At 36.9% G+C, this 15,527-nt stretch overlaps 1 protein-coding gene across 4 annotated transcripts in view; it reads left to right on the top strand.

The window, feature by feature from the left end:
* Positions 1-13,746, top strand: part of FASTKD1 (FAST kinase domains 1) — a 47,108-nt gene extending 33,362 nt beyond the window's left edge. For all 4 annotated transcript variants that reach the window (XM_027055542.2, XM_015085930.3, XM_015085923.3 and 1 more), the window contains 7 exons: positions 51-165; positions 2,318-2,446; positions 3,235-3,366; positions 3,726-3,839; positions 10,934-11,072; positions 11,721-11,835; positions 13,055-13,746. In XM_027055542.2, coding sequence (XP_026911343.2) covers positions 51-165; positions 2,318-2,446; positions 3,235-3,366; positions 3,726-3,839; positions 10,934-11,072; positions 11,721-11,835; positions 13,055-13,150 — 840 coding nt within the window. In that variant the 3' untranslated portion in view covers positions 13,151-13,746. The remainder of the gene's footprint in view (positions 1-50; positions 166-2,317; positions 2,447-3,234; positions 3,367-3,725; positions 3,840-10,933; positions 11,073-11,720; positions 11,836-13,054) is intronic.
* The last annotated feature ends 1,781 nt before the right edge of the window (positions 13,747-15,527 follow it).

The raw sequence follows: 15,527 nt of genomic DNA, 5'->3' as shown, positions 1-15,527 counted from the left end.
GTTTTACTGAAGGTTTATTTAAACTGTAACATTTTGTTGTGTTTATACAGATCCACCCTTTTGCGATCCTTCCTATTATTCTTCCATTTAGCATCTTGAACTATGATCCACCTCAAAGTGATGAATTTTTTGGAATTTGCGTTCAACACCTTAATTCTTACTTAAGTAGGTATATTGTTTGGCAGTACATTGAGTAAGTAGGTTGGAGGATACCATTGCCATTGTGGTAAGAGATATCCTTCATTTAAGGGGTAACAGCCATGAGTTCTAGACCTAAAAAAAAGTTTGTACCCATTTTTGAAGCATTTTTATTATGAAAAAATGTCAAACTTGAAAAAATGGAAAGAATCAAAGAGCCCCTATATACTCAATGGGCAGATTTAGTAATTGTTAACATTTTATCATATTTGCTTTATTGTTTCTCTTGCTCTCTTACTTTTTTTCAGAGCCATTTCACAGTATGTTGTGTTGTGACCCTTTACCCCTAATTGCTTCAGCATATACCTCCTAAGAATAATGACCTCTTCACCATAATACTGTTATCACATCTAAGAAAATGAGTAGTCCCTAATATCTAATACACAGCCCATGGTTCCCCAAATACTCTTCAGAGTGGTTATTTTGGACCCAGGATCTAATCAAGGACCACCTATTGCATTAGGATGATACCTCTTTAGTCTCTTATAATCTAGATATTCTGTTTTTTTTTCCTTTCTCTTGTCATTGACCGATACTATGATATGAGAACTATGTCTGATACTACTTTGTCTGCAAATAGATAAGTAAAATGGGCTGTTGTGATATGTATATATTTAGTCATGAATGGGCGTATGCACGTGTGGCATTCATATACACCCTTTTTTAGTAACAGAATTATGTGTAGAAAGAGGAGACCTGAATCTGAGACTTAGAGTGTGCTCTCCCAGTTGTTCAGTCTTGTGTCCATCAGAAGGAAATGAAAGCATATCCTTTTTTTTTTTTTAAATAAAATGTTTAAGAGAAGAAAGGTTGAGAAATATAGCTTTGATTTTTTAAGACTTACTAAGAGAATGTTTGGAAAATTCATGGGAGCCTTTATAAGTAAAATTTTAAATAATGGTGATAATTTTCTTTATTTTGAATAAATACAATTTTGACAGGTTACTATTAACCTCATTTATGACTTGATTTTGATTTATTAAATAGACTCAGCAAAAAAATCCAGAAGAAAAGATTTAACATCTTTGTTGTCCTTTCTAAGAATATTGCTGTCAATAGGGACCCCTTCCTTCTCATCAGAAATGTCTCTTGGATAAGGCAAATCAGCTAAATAACCTTAGTCTTGTACTCTGGGACATGTGTCATGCTGTTGGGGGACAGGAAAGGGAGGAACTGCTATATGAAATCTGAGCTTCACATGTGTCTACACTCAGCCTGGATATTTGAGATCCCTACACAGCAGCACAGAATAGTAGTCTAGCCTCCACTTGCTGCTAACTGTGTGACTTTAGGCAAGTCATTTAACTTCTCTGTGCCTCTGTATACTTATTTACAAAGAGGAGATAATAATTGTTCCTGCCGTATACTGAAGTGAGATTTCAGTGAGTTAATATATATGTAAAGTTGGAATGACGCCTAACACATTCTCTTTTTTTTAAGTTTATTTATGTATTTTGAGAGAGAGAGAGAGAGAGAGAGAGAGAGAGAGAGTGCACACACGAGCAGAGGAGAGGCAGAGAGCAGGGCAGAGAAAAAGGGAGGAGCCTAATGTGAGGCTTGATCTTATGACTGCAAGATCATGACCTGAGCGTTTATCTAGAGTCAGTGGCTCAACCAACCCAGCCACCCAGGCACTGGGATACCTAACACATTCTGAATGATATTATATTGTTACCATTTATAAAGACTAGGACCAGTTTTTACATACACCATTGACCTTTTGTTTTGAATTCTTTCTCTTTTCAAAGCAATTTGAAACACTTTTTATGGAAGTGAAATAATAATACAGGAACATTTACATATCCTTAGCATGTAGTATGAATTTATACAAATTGAATCACCCAAGGAATCCGATCCAGGTGAAGAAACAGAGTATTACCTCAGTATCCTTCTCTCCTGTCCCCCTTTCCTACTCTATTCCCACCCAGATGTAAGCACTTCACCACTATCCTGTCTTATTAACAGTATAGATGAGTTTTGTCAAGGCTGTGTTTGTATTTAAAAAAGGCTGTGTTTATATTATTTTTTAAAAACCTGGTTTGAACTGAATAAAGTGTGTACTTATGTATATGTGAAGTGGTTGTACATTATAAATTTTTTAATGGTAATTTTGTTTTAGGTGTACTGGATCCTCTCATGTTAGTGTTTCTTGGTTTCTCTTTGGCCACACTTGAATATTTTCCAGAAGATCTGCTGCAGGCTATTTTTAACATTAAATTCTTAGCCAAAATGGATTCTCAACTTGAACGTATGTACCTATATTTTATCAAATTATTACTTGTGCTTTTAGCCAGGTTTCAACTCTACCTCTACTGAAGCACTCGAATGTTAATATATGTTTTCCTGTTTATAAAAGTATTTCCTGCTTGTAGAAAATTTGGAAAACATAGAAAAGTATAAAAATGAAAGTAAGATATTACTCATCATCTTTTGCCAAGTGAAACTACCACTTTAAATAATGTTTTGGAGTGTATCTTTTTTTTCTGTCTGTCTCCTGTTCTTATGTGTGTGTTTATGTATCTATCTGTATTTTAAAACAAAATTTGGATTATTTATATATCACTTTTGTATGTTGCCTATGGTCATTGAACTATATTTTGAACAGTTCTGCATGCCATTAAGTATTTTTTGATGTCATGATTTTTTTAGTGTCTATATAATCTGCCATGATGTGAATGTGATAGCATTTGTTATCATGTAGGTTGTTTCCAATTCTTCATTATTATAAATAATGACTGTTATATATAAATCACTGACCTCATCTTTGTTTCTTTAGGATTGGTTCCTAATGTGAAATATTAGGTCAATGAAAATTCTTTGGTTGTATTTTTAAAAATATAGTTCTAATGTTTGTGAGTAGTGAAAATGACATAAGAGTTGTTCCTAATCAAACCATTGAATAATTAAAAAATATAAAGCATGTGTGTGCAAATGAGATGATTTTATAATATGAAACTAAAAGTACTAACAAATAATGGGAATAAATGAATGTGAAAAACCTGTTAAAATCCATTAATATTTTATTTTTGCTTTCAGTTTTATGTTCATCTTTAAGTATGAGGGTCCAATTACGTCTTATGGAGTTAAACAGAGCTGTCTGCTTGGAGTGCCCTGAGTATCAGATTCCATGGTTTCATGACCGCTTCTGCCAACAACAGTATAATAAAGGTTTGAGTTTTCTTTGGGTCAGACAGCAAAGTTTAATTCCAGAGTAAACTTTAGTTAGTACCTTGCTAAGCCTAACCATGACACCAGAGTTGCTGCGAGTGCCATGACCTATTTAGTAGAACCGTTCTGTAGGTGAGATTTGTGTTATAAGAATTTCTTAATATTTAGGACACTAATCCTCTTTTGGTAGAAAATACAGAACTTACATTGTTCTGAATTTAATATCATTGCATATGGTATACTGAAGCTCTTGTTGAAAATACTAATCTTTGTTTTTTGGTTTGCAGAATTGGGATGATTTTTATTAAAAAATGGATTAACCTATTTTAAGTGAAGTAATTATTTTTATTTTCATAAAGATACTGGCAGCATGAATGGAGCACAACAGCAGATTAATAAAATGTTAGCAGAGGTGTTAGGAGGAACCAATTATGTAAAAGCCTCGGTTCTTACACCTTATTACCATAAAATAGGTAAGTATTTGGCAGGTTACTAGGTACTTTCAGAAGACTAAACTAATTTTTTTTTATAAAAGTTTGTTTACTTATTTACTTATTTATTTATTTTTATCACTCTAAGACCACTTTTTCATTTTATAATTATTTTTTTAAATATGAAATTAATTGTAAAATTGGTTTCCATACAACACCCAGTGCTCATCCCAACAGGTGCCCTCCTCAGTGCCCATCACCCACCCTCCCCTCCCTCCCACCTCCCATCAACCCTCAGTTTGTTCTCAGTTTTTAAGAGTCTCTTATGCTTTGGCTCTCTCCCTCTCTAACTTTTTTTTTCCTTCCCCTCCCCCATGGTCTTCTGTTAAGTTTCTCAGGATCCGCCTAAGAATGAAAACATATGGTATCTGTCTTTCTCTGTATGACTTAATTCACTTAGCATAACACTCTCCAGTTCCATCCACGTTGCTACAAAGGCCAGATTTCATTCTTTCTCATTGTCAAGTAGTGTTCCATTGTGTATACAAACCACAATTTCTTTATCTATCCATCAGCTGATGGACATTTAGGCTCTTTCCATAACTTGGCTATTGTTGAGAGTGCTGCTATAAACGTTGGGGTACAAGTGCCCCTATGCATCAGCACTCCTGTATCCCTTGAGTAAATTCCTAGCAGTGCTGTTGCTGGGTCATAGGGTAGATCTATTTTTAAAAGTTTTTCTTTTTTTTAAATTTATTTATTATTTATTTTTGAGAAACAGAGTATGAGCAGGGGAGGGGCAGAGAGAGAGGGAGAATCGCAAGCAGGCTGCACGCTATAGGCACAGAGCCCCACGCGGGGCTCGAACTCACAAGCTGTGAGATCATAAACCAAAATCAAGAGTTGGACGCTTAACCAACTGAGCCACCCAGGCGCCCCAGAAGACTGAACCGATTGAAGTAGAATTGTCTCATCAAATGGAAATTTCCAAACAGACTGAAATAGAAGAGTACAGTGATTTCTCAGGTTCCCATGGTCCAGCTTTGATGACCGTCAGCATTTTGCTGTTTTTCAAAAAAAATTTTTTACTAATCTTTTACTAATTGTAAGTAAAACCCAGGGGCTCCTGGGTGGCTCAATCCATTAAGTGTCTGGCTTCGGCTGAGGTCATGATCTCACGTTCTGTGAGTTCGAGCCCCGCATCGGGCTCTGTGCTGACAGCTCAGAGTGTGGACCCTGCTTTGGATTCTGTGTCTCCCCCTCTCTCTGCCCCTCCCCCACTCATGCTCTCTACCCCCCCCAAAGTAAATTAACATTAAAAAATATTTTTAAAAAATTCTAAGTAAATCCCAGGTTCAGATTCACTGAACATTCTTAGATCTTCAAAAGTTCTTTTCCTCTCCACTAAGTACCCTGAAACAATTTCATTGTTTTAAGCTCATCATAAAAACTAAGTTGGATTATCAACCTGGATGAAGATTTCCATAGGTACGTATGATCAACTCTAACCTGGTTCACCTTGTTTCTCAGTGGTCTAGTTGTAGAAGGCATTCTGATTTCATCATGGATGACATAAAGTTGGTTGGCCAGCTGATAAATTGGGTGGCAACATAAGATTTTTTTTTTTTTAATAGCTAAATTCAGGGCACCCGGGTGGCTCAGTTGTTTAGGTGTCTGACTCTTGATCTCGGCTCAGGTCATGATCTTTCAGTTTGTGAATTTGAGTCCCACATTGGGCTCTGTACTGATGGCATGGAGCCTGCTTGGGATTCTGTCTCTTCCTCTCTCTCTGCTCCTCACCTACTTGTGTGCTCTCTCTCTCTCTCTCAAAATAAATAAATAAACTTTAAAAAATAGCTAAATTCAAATGTGGACTTAAAGGAAAAGATGAGGTTTTAAGAGGATTAACATAAACTTTATAAAATTTAGGATTAGAAAACTTCTGCATACATACAGGATGTTATGAAGTGTTAAAAGCTTGATATAAACTAATACTGTAAATGGTTACCAAAAGTCAAATACTGTTTTAAACTATGTTATTAAGAATAACAAGAAAGTTGGTAGTCTCACTGTATTCTGGCCTTCAGACATATCTTAGTATTGTATTCTTCTTTTGAGCGTTACATTTTGTGAGATGACAAATAGGGCCTGGAAACAAAGGATCTAGAAATCATGTCTTACAACTAGAGAGAACAGGAACTGCACAGATTCCAGTCCCTGAGCAGAAATGGGTGATCAGATGGTGTGTGTGTGTGTGTGTGTGTGTGTGTGTGTGTGTGATTTTTGTATTCAGCCGAAGGCTGAACCCAATAGTCATTAATACCCTCATCTTGTACTACAAAACACATATTCTCAGTTGTTTGGTTTTATGTTAGTTAGGATTATATTTGGCTATGAGTGACAAAAATCCACAAATAATAGGAACTTAAAGTTATTTCCTTCTCCTGTATGTGTAACTGGCATCCAAGGCTGGGATGCCAGCTCCGTGAACATTAAAGTTCAGGATCCTTCTATTTTATTATAATTTATAACCTCAACATGTAGCTTCCACTTTTTGGTCCAAAATGACTCCTTCTACTTTAGCCAACACATCTATAATCTGAGCAGAAGGGAGAAGGAAGGAAAGGGAAGGGTGTCCCTTAAGTACCGTTCCTTGAAGTTGCATATACTGTTTGGGGGGTGGTGCAGAGAGAGAGAGAGAGAGAGAGGGAGAGCATGAGCAGGAGAGGGACAGAGAGAAAGGGAGAGAGAGAATCCCAAGCAAGGTTCATACTGCCAACATGTGGAGTCTGACGCGGGACTCTAGCCCACGAACTGTGAGACCATACCTGAGCCGAAATCAAGAGTTGGACGCTTAGCCAACTGAACCACCCAGGCGCCTCTGCACATACTGCTTTTAATTATACCCCATGGCCACACTTGGCTATGTGTAAGTTAAGAAAATGTGGTTTTTATTCCGGGTTATGTACTCAGCTAATTCTATTATTAAAAATGAATGGAAGTATTAGGTATTGGGGGACGACCTACACCCTGTGACAGGGTTGTTTTAAAAGATTGACATAGTTCTTCCTTGTCTTACCATGGGGTTATATCCCAGGAGACCCATTTTACATTGGAAATATTGTGAGTCAAAAATGCATTTAATACATGTAACATGCTGAACATCACAGTTTAGCTTAGTTTACCTAAAATGTGCTCAGAACACTTACATTAGCCTACAGTTGGGCAAAAACATCTATCACAAAGACTGTTTTACAGTAAGGTATTGAATATCTCATATAATTTATTGAATACTGTACTGAAAGTGAAAAACAGAATGGTTCTAACTGTGTCAGTTGTCAGTCCTCACTATTGCTGCCCAGCATCAAAAGAGATTATTGTAGTGCATGTTAGCCCACGCAGGATCCAAATTAAAAATCTGAAGTATGGTTTCTATTGAATGCTTATCACTTTTGTACCATAGTAAAGTTGAAAACTCACAGATTGGGGACTGTGTCTGCATACTCCTGTTAATCTGCACTGTTTAAAATATATGTGTATTTTGGGGCACCTGAGTGGCTCAGTCGGTTAAGCATCTAACTCTTGATTTTTCTTGATGGTTTGAGAGATTGAGCCCTGCGTCGGACTCTGCACTGACAGGAGCCTGCTTGGGATTCTCTCCCTGTCTCTCTGCACCCTCCCCACTGACCCCATTTTACTCCCTTTCTCCCTCTCTCTCTCTCAAAATAAATAAACATTTAAAAAGTTATATATTTCTATATTTTAAAATATACTCCTGTAAAAATAATGCACTAAAGGAAGGAAATGCACTAAAGTATGAATGTGAAAATGGTGGGTAAGTCCATCTCATAATTTAAAATTATTGAGCACCAGCTTTGTGACAGGCACTGTGACTGGCTCTTCATTCTTGTTACTGCATTTTATTGTTTTTGTTAATGTTTCTTTCTGATTAGAGTCACATCTATGTAAAACATTTGGAAAATACAGAAAAGAAAAAAGTAAAAAAAAAATCATGTATTACAAATCATGCATAACATGTAATTAGTACTGAAACCCGGATTACTATATCCCATTGTATTTCCAACTCATGTTTGTACTTCCTGCTGTCAAGAGGCTTATTTTTATGTGAAAATGTATATAAATCATTAAAATAAGGTTTAACTGGTAATATTTGTGTATATGGATATGGCATAATTAAGACAGTATAATAGTATGATTAATAACTGTGGATTGGAAGCATTGCTTAGGGTTTTAAAAACCCATATTAAAAAAATTTTTTTAATGTTTATTTATTTTTGAAGGAGAGAGAGACAAAGTGTGAGTGGCGGACAGGCAGAGAGAGAGGAGAAGCAGAACCCGAAACAAGCTCCAGGCTCTGAGCTGTCAGCACTGAGTTTGGCATGGGGCTTGAAGTCACCAGCCATGAGATCATGACCTGAGCTAAAGTCGGATGCCCAACTGACTGAGCCACCCCGGCGCCCCCAAAAAAGACACACATTTTTACGAGACCAGTGCTCTAACCCCTGAGCTATGGAGCCTCAAGACACACATTTTTAAAAAAATTACAAAATATATACTTAAAAAACCCAGAAAGTACAGATAACAAAAAAGAAGAATTACCATGTTTAATCATTGTTTACTTTTACTGTGTGTTTTTCTGACTTGTTTAAAACAAAAAAGGGCTTATTCTATATAGTGGTTGTAGCTATGTTTACATATTGTAAATATTTTTCTGTGCCCATAGATATATATTATTTTTAGTGACTTCATACATATTTCATTGAGTGAGTATGTGATGTTTATTTAATCCTTAGATTTTTTTGAGGATATTTTGTTGGTACACGCAGCTGTCAAACAATGCTGCAGTTTCATACAACAACAGCAATAGCAATTGATATAACTACATATTGTTTCTTACGTGTTAGATGCTGTCTTCAATGCTTTATATATAATAAACTTCTTTATTATGCCCTTACTAGATACATAAATTATTCTATTTCATATATTAGGAAATTGAGGCCCAGAGACATTATTGTGTGCCCAAGGTTATATAGTTGGCAAATGGCTGAGCCAGTATTTGACCTAGGCATTCTAGCTCCAGAATTCGTTCCCTCAATGAGAGAACTATATTTCATGTTTGATACTTAGCTTGAAGTTGCTTCAGTGCCTCAGTTTCCCTTATGTATAAAAAGCAGATAACTAAACCTACTCTTTCCTCCTTTTCATTTGTTGTTTCTTTTTTCATTTTGGTCCTGTTTTGTTTTTCTTGGTTTAAATATTTTTACCATTGTTTTTATTACAAAAAAATTTCAAAACAAGTACAAAGATAGAATAGCATGATGAACCTCCACCCAGCATCAACAGTTATCAAAATTCACTTGATCCTTTTCAAGCAAATCAGACATACCATCTTAAAATGTATATCTAAAAAGATGCATAACCACAGTACCGTCATGAACACCCCTATAGCCATTCATAATAATTTTTTAAATGTTTATTTTTGGGGAGCCTGGGTGGCTCAGTGGTTCCTGGGATCAAGCCCCCCAGGTCAAACTCTGTGCTGACAGCAAATGCCTGCCTGGGATTCTCCCTGTCCCTCTCTCTGCCTGTCCTCTGCTCATTTCCTCTCTCTCTCTCTCTCTCTCTCTTTCTCTCATAAGTAAGTAAACTTAAAAAAAATATGTGTTTATTTTTGACAGAGTGCGTACGTGAGAGGTTGGGCGGGGCAGAGAGAGAGAACAGGATCCGAAGTGGGCTCTGTGCTGACAGCAGAGAGCCGGATCACAGGGCTGGAACTCAGGAACTGTGAGATCATGACCTGTCCAAACGAAGGTTGGACCATGACCAAATGAAGTTGGACGTTTAACCAACTGAGCCATCCAGGCGCCCCAATAATTTCTTAATATCACATAGCTTGTCAATGTTCGAATGTCTCAATTGTCTTTTGTATGTTTTATTTTACTGTTTATGTTTTGAAATTGGAATCCAAACATTACATTTTTAAGTTCTACTTTTCTCTTTTCCCCTTACAATTTATTTATTGAAAGAAAATTTTTTTCACCATCTAGACTTTTCCAGTTGCAACCCTGTTGTATCATTCAACATGCTCCTGCATCCCTTGTTTTCCTGTAAGCCAGTCCTTAGGTCTAGGGGCTTGATTAGATTCAGGCTAGATTCCTGTCATTTATTTATTTTGCCCAGACTATTTCATAAGTGGTATGAACTTCTTAGTGCATCATATCAGAAGACACACTATGCTGGTTGTCTTATTTATATTATATTAAAGATTCATCAGCTTATCCATTAGAAAGTTCTATCAGTTTTTCACCTACAGATTTTATTAGCCATTAAAATTATTGTCTAATTCCATCATTCGTTAGGGGTGGTAAAGTAGTGATATTCTGTATCATTTCTTCTGCATTAGCTGGATTTTGTCTAAAAAGAACTTACCCATATCGACTATTTAGTTACTCTCATGTACAGTTCCTGCAGGAAAGACAGGATACATGTTTGAACCTTTCCTTCAGATGAGTGGGTTTAGCTTTCTCCAAATGTTACCAGGAGATTTAAGAGGATTAAAATAAAACTTAATGTGATTTGGCCTGTACCAGTGCTAAATATAACTCCATGCTAAATCTAGTTTAGTAATACTTGTTGGTTGATTTTTATTGGTTGATTTTCAAAGACAGGTGCCATTGGACCAGATCTTATAAAACAAGTTGGGTAATTAGGGAGGTACATCATTCTTTGTGTCTATAGACGTGTATGTCTCTATATATGTATATACATGTTTAAAATATATCTTTAGGGCGCCTGAGTGGCTCAGTCGTTTAGGTGGCCAACTCTTGATTTCGTCTCAGGTCACGATCTTACAGTTTGTGAGTTTGAGCCCTGCATCAGGCTCTGCACTCACAGCGTGGAGCCTGCTTCGGATCCTCTGTCTCCCTCTCTCTGCCCTTTCCTCACTCACACTCGTGCTCTCTCTCTCTCTCTCTCCCTCCCCCTCTCTTTCTCACTCTCTGTCTCTCTCTCAAAAATAAATGTTAAAAAATTTTTTAAGTAAATAAAATATGTCTTTAAACCTATACCTGTAGGAATTTACTTAATTCATACTGTTGATTCCTGTACTTCCTTAGATTTTGAGTGTATCTTGGATAAAAGAAAAAAACCTCTTCCATATGGAAGCAATAATATAACTTTGGGAATACTACCAAAAATGCACTGGGAATCAAATACCCAAATAACTGGATCAACACTGCCACCAGGAGCTGAAAGGTATCTTATTTCTTAGTTTCAGATTTTGTTAATTAAACGTTAAATTTGGCATAACTTAATGAACTCTGTTAACAAGGATTAATTGTAGGAGTATCTGCTGCTCATATCATCTTTTCCTGTGTCTTTGCTTTTCATGTGTCTTCTGACTTACTGTCTGTCCTTTGCTGTCCAAAGCTTAGCAATCTAACTAAAGTGCTAACCCTCTGATTGTCCTCAGTGGAAGTAAATAGTATCTTCTTTGGAGCTCCCATAGATCTCTACTTATCTCATAGCACTTAGCCACTTCCTACACTGCATTACAGTTACTTAATATGTATCACATGTTTTGTTAGACTATAAGCTGTATCTCTTTATGTTTGTGTCCCTCACAGTGCCTTCCATATGGTAGTTGCATAATAAATATATGTTGGACAAGGAAACAAATGAGAAAGCGTGGAAATTTTTACTATAATATGGTGTAAGTTCTAATGAGTAGCCTTATTTGTCCCTAGTTACCGATTTAAGTAGAATAATAACTTAGCATACTCATATATTCATTTGGTTTTTGTTAATTTATGAAGATGTAACTTTGTTCCTGAAACGCTTATAATTACTTAGTTTTTCATTTTGATTTCAGAAGTAAATATATATATTTTTAATCTTGTGTAGGATTGCTTTGGAATTTTTGGATTCAAGAGCTTTTTGTAGAAACATCCCTCACTTAAAGGGGAAATCTGCTATGAAAAAACGACATTTGGAAATTTTGGGGTATCGTGTAATTCAGGTATGAAATACTGATGTAATTCTGCCCCTAAAGAACTCAGAAAACTAGATGTACATGTGTTTTCTTTTTTTAAAAATTGGAGTATAATTAACATACATTTTTATATTCATTTCAGGTATACAACATGATTCAACAATTCTATACATTACTCAGTGCTCACCACAATTAAGTGTAGTGATCATCTGTCCTCAAACATTTTGCAGTCTTCCAGACTAAATTCCCTATGCTCTACTTTTCATCTCCATAATTTATTTATTTTGCAAGTAGAAGTTTGTACCTCTTAATCCCCTTTATCTATTTCACCCTTCCCCTCCACCCATCTCCTCTCTGACAGGTGGTTACCTGTTTGTTCTCTGTATTTAAGAATCTGGTGTTTGGGACTCTTGGGTGGCTCAATTAGTTAAGCGTCGGACTCTTAATTTGGCTCAGGTCATGATCTTATGGTCGTGAGACAAAGCCCTGTGTTGGGCTCTGAGCTGTCAGCAGAGATTTTCTCTCTCCCTCTGCCCCTCCCTCCCTTGCATGCATGCACACGCATGTGCTCACTCTCTCTACCTCTCTCTCTCTCTCGCAAAAAAAAAAAAAAAAAGAGTCTGGTTTTTTGGTTTCTTTTTTTCTTTGTTCATTTGTTTTGTTTCTTAATCACACATGAATGAAGTCATAATGGTATTTGTCTTTCTCTGTCTGACTTATTTAACTTAGCATTATACTTTCTAGGTCCATCCAGTATGTGTTCCCTTTTAATGTGACAGTTCTAGAATTACCTTTTTTTAATATTAAAAAAACAGTTATATTAAAATATCTCCAAAACAGACATTCTCCATGTTTTTTGAATAGGAAATAAAAATCATTTATTTTATTATCTGTAGAAGATCTGTTGGTTTTTATATTTATTTATCTTACAAGAGAGAGAGGCACTGTTGAGATGGGTAGAGATACAAGAGAAAAAGGCTAGTGTGTGTATGTAGGAAAGGTACACAGGAAAAAATGTCCACTGTTGGTATTGTAGGAACAGGAAGGTGAAAGTAGCCGTGAGGCAGGAGGTATCTGGGCTTTATCTGGGAGAAGGACCCACCTGGCTTCTGAAAATGGTTTATGCTTATGTGAGCTAATTTAATAGGCTCCTACAGTTTGGCTTAGTAGTGCTTACAAGTCTTCTCTGATGCTTTTTGTTGTTGCTTTAAAACTTTAAATTCAAACTACGTTGCGTATTTTACAGATCCCTCATTTTGAATGGAACTCTATGGCACTGTCAACAGAGGAAGCTCGGATGGACTACCTGAGAGAATGTATATTTGGCGAAGGCAAATCATGACTGTAGTTTTAAATTAAAATTCGTGATGCTGGTGTGTCACATTTGAACTTATTTTAATTAAGGGGCCTGACTCAACTGAAAAATGATAGTACAGAATTGACTGATTTCAAGGTCAATTGAATACCTATTAAACAGACATTTCATTTTCTCCAATACTTAATCTTTCTCTACTATCTGGTTGGGAAATTGTATAAAATTCTTAATATAAAAGACTTGTAGCTTTGAAGAAACTTGAATCGTTTACAGTTCATTCTTTGAGGGCCTACTAAGTGTCAGTAACTGTTTTAGGTGCTGGGAATACAGCAGTGCATATTGTGTATCTGCCACAGGTGGCCAGCGAGGTAGGAGGGAAAGTCATAGGTACTAACACTTCCTAGAAGCCAAGTAGAGAAAGCATTTCAAGGAGGGAGAGGTGAGCAGTTGTATCAGATGCTGCCATCAGGTAAAATGAGAACTGGGAAATGACTGTTGAATTTAGCAACATGAAAATCATTGGTAACCTTGAAAAGAGTAGTTTTGGTGAAGTGCTAGGTGTAAAAGGCTGACTGGTTTAATAGAAAGCAGGAGGAGACAGGATTTTTTTTTTTTTTTTTTTTTTTTTTTTTTAATAAATAAATGGAAGTAAAGAAATGGAGTGGTAGCTGAGGGGGAAAGTGACCAATCTTTTTTTTTTTTCAAATGTTTGTTTTTGAGAGAGAGTGCAAGTGGGGAAGGAGCAGAGAGAGAGGGGGTGTGGGACAGATGATCTGGAGCGGGCTCTGTGTGGACAGCAGAGGGCCTGATGTGGGGCTCTAACTCACAAACCACGAGATCTTGACCTGAGCCGAAGTCAGACACTCAACCGACTGAGCCACCCGGGCACCCCAGAAAGTGGACCAAACTTGACCTGGTCTGATCGTATACATGCTGGGGGAATAATGATTTTCTCTTGCCTTACAACACATTTATTTAATAAAATAGTAACTAGGGACCTACTATGGGACGTAATCCCTACCCCTTCTTCCAAGTGTGCTCAGCAGAAAGCCATGTTGTAACTATCCTCAGGCTACTTGGTGTAAGTGCAGGTAATTAGCATTTGAAGCTTGCTATCTTCTGACTTCATGACCTTCTAAATTCATTCTGTCCCAAAATAAGTTGGTAGCCAGAATGCCTTGAGTCTTAAGCATAGCTATAAAACATGTGTCCTGGGGCACCTGGTGGCTCAGTCGGTTGAGCGTTCAGCTTCCGATCAGGTCATGGTCTTGTGGTTCATGGGTTTGAGCCCCATATTGGGTTCTCTCCTGTAAGCGCAGGGCCTGCTCTGGATCCTGTGCCCTTCTCTCTCTGCCCCTCCTCAACCCGCTCGCTCTTTCTCCCAAAAATAAACAAACAAAAAAAGCAAAACCAAACGTGTCCTGCGTGGATTTTGGTGTGTTGATATTTGATTTAGGTTTAGTTGAAGCACTTGTTTAAAATATTATTACTTTGCATGGTGTGAAATGCAATACATAACAGTAAGCAAAAAAAAAAAAAAAAAAGTAAGCACTTTAAGAATAAAATGATTAGACTGGGGCACCTGGGTGGCTCAGTTGGTTAAGCGTCCAACTTCGGCTCAGGTCATGATCTCACGGTTCGTGAGTTCGAGCCCCATGTGGGGCTCTGTGCTGACAGCTCAGAGCCTGGAGCCTGCTTCAGATTCTGTGTCTCCCTCTCTCTCTCTCTCTGCCCCTCCCTCACTCATGCTCTGTCTCTTTCAAAAATAAATAAAAACGTTAAAAAAAGGTTAGACTGAGGAGGATTATAAATTGTTTTCTTTGGATATAAATGAAAACCTAGTTATTGTGTACTTTGAATACAGGGAAATCTTGATTAAATGACCCTGATGTACCTTTCACTTACTGTTACACGTAATGTGACTTCTAGTGTACCACATCTCGTACTCTCCTTCCTCTTGGCTGCCCTACCCAAATGGTTTTATTTATGTATATATTCTTACATATTTTTGTTTGATGATCTTTCTATTTAAATAACTGGAGTTGTTATAAACAAAACATTCTTTTTTTTAAAAACATTCTTTTTTCATTGAGATATAATTCATATACCATAAAATTCACCCTTTTAAAGTATACAATGCAGTGGTTTTCTAGAGTATTCACAAGTTTGTGCAACATTACCACTATTTAATTCCAGAACATTTCCATCATCCCAAAGCATTATTTTTACAACGTAATATCATGTCTGTGTCGGTCTGCACTCTCTCCCCAACACGGGGCTTGAACTCACAACCCTGAGATCAAGACCTGAACTGAGATCAAGAGCTGGACGCTTAACCAACTGAGCCACCCAGGCATCCCTGTCTTGCTTTTATAGTAAGCACTTCCTCTTACAGTTTTATCAC

This window comes from Acinonyx jubatus, chromosome C1 (assembly GCF_027475565.1).
Source record: "Acinonyx jubatus isolate Ajub_Pintada_27869175 chromosome C1, VMU_Ajub_asm_v1.0, whole genome shotgun sequence".
NCBI lineage: Eukaryota > Metazoa > Chordata > Mammalia > Carnivora > Felidae > Acinonyx > Acinonyx jubatus.
Note: the sequence above shows the minus strand (reverse complement) of the source record. Positions and strands in the feature narration are given on the sequence as shown.